The 7515-nt window shown below is 36.1% G+C and overlaps 1 protein-coding gene across 1 annotated transcript; it reads left to right on the forward strand.

Moving 5' to 3' along the window:
• Window positions 1-566: 566 nt before the first annotated feature.
• On the forward strand, window positions 567-1714 carry LOC121790568 (2-alkenal reductase (NADP(+)-dependent)-like). The gene is made up of 3 exons (XM_042188758.1): window positions 567-656; window positions 1048-1130; window positions 1408-1714. Exons 1-3 carry the CDS (start codon window positions 567-569, stop codon window positions 1712-1714), a joined length of 480 nt encoding a protein of 159 aa, XP_042044692.1.
• Window positions 1715-7515: the final 5801 nt, after the last annotated feature.

Here is a 7515-nt window from a genome sequence, read left to right on the forward strand (position 1 = left end):
TCTCTCCTATTACACTGGAATTCTTGGTAAATTTGTTTGTCAAATTAGCCGCCGTATGTATCGTATCAGTGCATATTATTGTAGGATAATTTGCCTATAAATTTATAAACTTTCATCAAAATATAGTTTTTGCATACAGACTTTACAATTCATATGTAAATTATCAAACTATTAATTTGTTCTATTTTGCAACCAAACTATTAAATTCACATGTAAACGATCAAACTATTAATTTGTTCTGATTTTGCAACCAAACTATTGATTCGATTTGATTTTGCATTTTAACTATTAAATGTGACATAAACCAAAATAATGTTAAATTTTATAGTTAAATAATTCATTGGTTGAATTATGGTTATAAAATTATATCAAACCATTTTAAACTCAAAATCTTAATCGGAAGCAAAATCAGAATAAATCAATACGTGTTTTAAAATGTTAACAATAATAACACATAACCACATCATACACGCATCGCTAACAAAAGTATTAGACTTAAGTAATAATCTTTAAATGAAATTTTCTGCGTCTATCACTGCATATTTTGACGATCATTTTGTGAAGGTATGGCCGGTATCACTGCATATGTTGGATTTTACGAGATTTGCTCTTTAAAAAAGGGTGAACTCGTCTTTATATCGGCTGCATCAGGAGTTGTAGGTTAGCTTGTTGGCCAATTTGCTAAGCTATTTAGGTGTTATGTCGTTGGAAGCGCAGGATCACAACATAATGTCTTTTAACTATTCTTTTAAATTAATTTATAAAAATCCATTCACCAACTTCTTTTTTCAATTTGAATTTGCATAATTTGTTGGTGATTAAATGTATATGGAATATAATAGTAATAATTAACATAAATAACCTACAGTCAAAAGTCAACTCTAATTCAAGGTTTAAATATTAAATAAGCATTATCTTTAATAAAAAATATTAATAAAAATAACCTCAGCAATTATCTTAATACTGAAGCAGCAATTTTCTTTTTGGGGTTGTAATTACTTTATATTTTTTAGAGTTAATTTAATTATATATATTACTTTGTTCAAGGTTGACCTTTTGAAGAACATATTGGGGTTTGTTGATGCATTCAACTACAATGAAGAATCGTACCTGAATGAAGCCATAAAGAGGTATACATATAAAGTGACAAAATTAATTAATTTCTTTTACATATATAATTAACTGATCTGACCATATAGATTATGGGCCAACAAGATATTGGGTCGGGTCGGGCCGGTCCAATCCAAAGATATATATACATATAGCCCATATGGCCCTAGCTAGTCACATAAATAAACAAAAAACATATATTTATGATCAAAATTTCCCTTTCGGTCTAACGAGCACAACCCCGACCCGTACTTTGTTATCTCTAATAAGTGTATGAAATTAATCACAACTATTTAGGTACTTCCCCGAATGGATCGACATATATTTCGAAAATGTAGGAGGCAAAATGCTCGATTCGGTGCTCCTGAACATTAGACCCCACGGTCGCATCACCGTCTGTGGGACGATCTCGCAGTATGACAAGGAGGAGCCAGACATGACACACAACTTGATGTATGTGATCGTAAAGAAAATCCGAATGCAAGGATTCGTCGTCTTCGACTACTTCATTGTTGAAGGAATTGAGGCTGTGCCAGCTGCTTTGGTTGGACACTTTTCTGGTCGCAAAGTGGGAAAGCAAGTTGTTCTTGTGGCTCGTGATTGATCAATTTGGTCCTATCGATCTTGATTTAATGGACGGTGACGATTGATTTGTGTATTAATTTATATCTAAAATAATTTATGTTAGCTTCAATAAAGAATTACCATTTTTATACATGTTAGAAACTAGAAACTAAGAGATGAAACTTCTTTTTTCTACTTTGAAGAATAAATCAAAGGCAACATTGAAATTTTCTTTGCTTAAAATTATTTAATTCATTAAAAAAAATTCTCGATGACCTAGTCAAGAGAAATCGACGCTTGAATACACTAGTCAAAGGGATAGAACTTTTGAATTTGAGTGAAAGTAATGCCACTGAATAGTTCACATTTCGATCTCATACTTTGCATTCAGTCACAGCAGGAGATGTTGTTAGATACACAATAATTTATTATTCTTGAATTATAATATTTTAAAATTAATATTTCCATGTTGAAATTTTGTATAATAGTATAGTTTTATCATCTTTCAACCACCATTATATGGGCTTAAATTAAACTAAAATATCACAGTCTTCTAAACGTTATATGTTGCATTCTTATCGAGGAACATGTGTCAAAAAGACTTCAACGACGTCCCTTAATGATGTATTATGTATTTTTAAACTAACATTATAATTATGAATCAAAATTTTATCTCTCATTAAAGTACTCTAAGATAAGTTGAGAACACAAATTTCCTATCCAATTTATATTCTGAATCCGCCGGCAATGGTTGATCAATTATTGATATTTATTGTACTAGTATTATATTAGTATTACTCCTACGCAGTCATTTTGTTATTCAAGGTCTGCTGCTATAAATCCAACATTTATTTTTCACAAGCATGGTCAATTTTATAGTACTCCTCGGACCATCCCCACACATCTAAAAATAAACGTATTTCACGCTTGGTTAAAGAAAATTATTCCTTTCAATTTATTGCACTTCCAAATTTTCAACACATAATAGGAAGCAATTTTTTTCCAACACATATTGTTTTATAAAGGGATGTCGGTCTCAAAAATCATCGAAATTAGGCCAAGATTTAGTATTTCCCAATAACTTAAAAAATGGTTTAAAATATAACAAACTTTACACTTAATTTGTTTGTTAGTACTACTATTTCCCATGGCAGGTCAATCACCATATCCAACCAACTTCCAAGCATTTTTTATCTTACTTGGCACTTACTAAATCATTGTGATTTTCATTGTAGCTTTTCAATGTTTATCTAAAATATTATAAACACTTCACGGTTGCCCACGTATAATAAGATTTTTTCTGAAAATATCATATTTGTGCCGAGTTGTGAAATAACAATAAAATGTAAAGTTTGTGATAATTTAGACTATTTTTAATGTTCTTGGGAAAAACTAATACTTGGAAAATTTCATGATATTATATGTCAAGATCACTTCAATTTAGAATATAAACAAAACAAAACACATAATGAAAAATGGAGGGAAACACGCAGATTGTATCGAAAGACTACGTGAAGGGTTTGATAAAGGAATCAGATTTTATTCTGAAAGCCTCATAAATCAAACGGAATATTCCCAACGGTGCCTTTTTGGTGAAGGAAAAGGGAAAACACGGACCTCACCGGGGGGCAAAAGAGTCAATATAATTGCGCTTCACCGGGGGTAAAATTAGGGTTGGCCCGATTTGTTTGACTCCTAATTCAACACTTCATTGATTATTTTATAATATAGATAACTAAAAAAATAACTTTCAATTTTATATTAAATATATAAATTATATACTAAATTTTATTAATATAATAATAGATAAAATAAATTGGAAACTTCAAATTCACTAAGAAAAACATTTAAAATTCTAAAATATGCTTTGAAATTTCTTGATGTTTATGTTTTATTTTGCATAAATCTCAATAGTATTTAATCGTGTTTATGTTTGAATTTAAGCATATATCTCAAATTCAATTTTATTAAATGTTTTACATTTTATAAATATAACTAATTTTCAACATTATTTGATTGATTAAATTTATCGGTAGCAAACCGATTAACCCGTTGGGCTAGCCCGAAACCCGAGTTTTTAGGGTTAGGGTTGAACTTCTATAACCTGAAAAAAACCAGTACTTGATTAACCCGCACCTGAGTGACCCATAACTCAGGGGCAAGGTTGGCCTGAAACCCGCTGGGCCGACCCGATTGACAACCCTACCAGAGACGTCTATGGAAGTTAAAATTCAGAAATCTCGTATTTTGACTAAGTTTTATAATAAATATATTAAATAGAAAATGAAATAATGAGAGCCATGAATAGTGAAGAGAAGAGATAAATAAGAAATGGAGGATTAGAGGTGCTACCTGTTTAAATTAATAACAGTACATCAAATTCATGATCATATATTTATAATTCATGATTATAGCCTTATTTAAGTCCTTCCTTGTTTCCGATGGTAAAAACAGAATTACTCACGAGCAACCACCACCAACAGCTTCCCTACGTTGCGACCGGAGTATAAGCCAGAGAGAGCCCCAGGCGCGCTTTCAATGCCTTCGGCTATGTCTTCGACGTATGTGATCCTCTCTTCCTTGATTAGAGGCACAACCATCTCCAGGAACTTGGAGTAGAGATGGTAGTGGTCGCTTGTAGCGCCCGTACTTTTTATGAAAGAATGACGACGATATTGCTATATTTAGCATGACGAATGAAATACGTGGAGATGAATATTTTCTTATGGAAGACGACGTGCATAAATCGAGGAATGGTTGAAGGAATTATATTTGGAACAACACCAAATATAAGTTGTACGATTTTCCCGTACTTTAATTTTTTTTTGTTATGAAGAACGAGATAACAAAATAGCTTGGATCATAGTTATATTAAATTCACCAAATAATAGTATATTTTTTTGGGTTTTTCTAACTTGGGCTTCCAATTAAATTGAGCCCAAATCAAAATAAATTAATTTGAGCCAACAACATAGAAGTGAATTATTTCCAAGCCCAAAAGCTTTTCTTCTTCTTCTTCCTCAAAGGTGGCCGACGGTTTCCTCCTTCATGGAGCAGACTCTCCATTTTTCCACCCCTCTATCTTCCCCCATTACTTCCACAACTCAAGAGACAACCACTACCTCTTTAATCCATTCCCTAAACACTTCACATTACACAACAAAGAAATCAAGGAAAAAGAAAGTGAGAGGGCCGAGAGGAAAGGAGGGAGATTTGGCCACCATCTTTTGTGTTTCTTCTTCCATTTTCAACCATTTTGGAGGTATAATCCATTCCTATCAAAGCATGAGTTTATTTTAGCTTTGCATATATGTTTTTATACCTTCTTGTTCCATAACCAAACCAAATAGCAATCCACTAAGAATCAACCAAACGATCGCCGTACGTAACCGAAACTATGAAAGAACTTAACTTTATAACTATAACGTGTATTGCGGGACGTTTCGGAGTGGTTTCGGAGGAGGAGAAGCCGCCGCCGGCGACGGGCAGCGGCGGACAGCCGCGCTCGACGTTCCGGTGCGGGCGACGGCTCCCGTTGGGCGACGGCAGGAGCTTTCCCCGCGGCAGCGGCGTCGTGCGACCCTTCCCGACGACAGCAGCTACCCGACGGACAGCCGCGTCGACGACCGCAGCAGCTTCCCGACGGACAGCAGCTTCCCGACGGACAGCAACTTTCCGACAGCACAGCAACTCCCGGCGACTCCAGCTGCGACGGCGTCGAGCAGGAGAGAGGGCGACGACGGCTGCTCGCTGCTTCGGTCGGCAGAAAGAGAGACGGGGAGAGAGAAAGAAGAAAGAGAGAGAGAAGATAGAGAGAGGGACAAAAGAATGGGCCATGTGTTTTTTTTAGTTGGGCCTTTTGTTGCTTATGGAAATTGGGCCTCATACTTTTGTTGGGTATTGTTCGGCTATGGAAGAATAAAGTGGCTAAGTAGCTTAATCTTTTGGGCCGGTAATTAAAGATAAATTGGGGGAAAATAATTAAGTCTTGGCTTTTAATTAATTTCCGGAATAATTTTTGAAGAATGAATAATTTTATCCTAAGCATGAAATAATATGTTTTCAACGATAAGTAATTGCGATAATTAAAGTATACGCTTAAATAATTTTTAGAAATTATTTTTGACGTCATGGAAAATATGAGGAGCCAACGGAGGAAAGAATGGGCGTAAGCGGCCGACCGGCGACACCTTGGGCGGCCGCCGAATAATCGAAAATGCACGAAAACCAAGAAAATGAAATAAAAGATTCTAATTAGAGTGCATGCATTCTAAATGTCTTCGTTACCGAGAATTGACGTGTACTTTAATTGTTTTCCGAAAAGGTGGTCCGCACGCTCGTTAAAGTCAGATCGAGAGGTTATAAAAGGAAATTTCTAAGCTATTGAGGTGGGCTCTATTACTTAAACTCTTTGATTTGCAATGATATGTATATGGAGAGATAAGGGTGGTTTAAATGTTATGTCATGCCGTATTTTATGTTTTGAATTGTCTATCTGATTGTCTACTAGGATAATGTCCTACTAGACTTTGATGGTTAACGAATTCGGGTCTGACTAGGGAGTGAGTCCCTACTCAGGCTAGTGCACTGATGGGGATCGTGAGCCGTCCCCTACTCAGGCTAGTGCATTGATGGGGATCGTGAGCCGTCCTCTAGGTCGGCCGGTCCAGTGATCGAGTTTGTGGCCACATTCTCTTTTCACATGATGGTTCAGATATGGTACATGATGTGGGATGATGATTGCCTGCAGGCATAATTTTATTTAAGGAATGATTTAGTGTTTCTCGGCCTTTTAAAGTAAAACCCGAGTTTCACTCAATGATGGCTTGACATAATCGATAAATGTATTTTGGGCATGAGTTCACTGAGTGCATCAAATACTCAGCCCCTGCATATGTTTTCCCTATGTGCAGGTTGAGCGAGGACGGGAGGCGGAGGATGTTGAGCATTGGACCGAGATCATATTCAATAAACATTCCGTTTACTATTGTGTCTCCATACATAGTAGCAGCTAACTCTCAAATGCTTCCGCTATGCCAAGTTTTAAGAATTTCTTTGTTTTCCTTTGAATTGTCAAACTATGTCATTCACGTTATGTACCTTAAAGATTTGAAACCTTGTTGATAAATGAAATTTCGTATTTTGATCGATATGTCGTACTTCCTTGACTGCTACCCCTTGATTGTTATTTCCCTTTCTTCCCCGCTTCTTAATTCCCCCATTAGTCGCGATCCACCGTACTTTCTATCCTTAGGAAGTGCGGTCGTGACAGAATGGTATCAGAGCAATTTTTCCTTCCGCTCTGGACCGAGAGTCTTTTATTCAATCTAGTCTAGACTCGTTTCGCTAGACTAAAAGAGTATTCATCGAGGGCTCAACATTCCGTCTCGCCGCGCTCAACAAAAGAGAAGGTAAAATGTTTTGAAATGTGAAATGTTTATGCAATTGATGTTAGATGTGATAATGAATGAAGTACGATTGATAATATTATGATATAAGCAAATTTCAGGACGAAATTTCTGTTAAGGTGGGTAGAATGTAACGCCCGTACTTTTTATGAAAGAATGACGACGATATTGCTATATTTAGCATGACGAAAGTGTGGCCACACTATTCACCCACGAGACCGACCGACTAGCAAGGACGGCTCACGATCCCACCTGTGTACACTAGCCTGATAGGGTTTGCGGCCTTGCGGCCCAACTCAGACCCGAATTCGTTTAACATAGCCCTATAGCCTAATGGAGCGAACTCACAAACTAGGCATCAAGCAACAATCTCAACATAGCCCTATAGCCTAATGGAGCAAACTCACAAACTAGGCATCAGGCGACAATCTTA

This window comes from Salvia splendens, unplaced genomic scaffold (assembly GCF_004379255.2).
Source record: "Salvia splendens isolate huo1 unplaced genomic scaffold, SspV2 ctg550, whole genome shotgun sequence".
Lineage (NCBI taxonomy): Eukaryota > Viridiplantae > Streptophyta > Magnoliopsida > Lamiales > Lamiaceae > Salvia > Salvia splendens.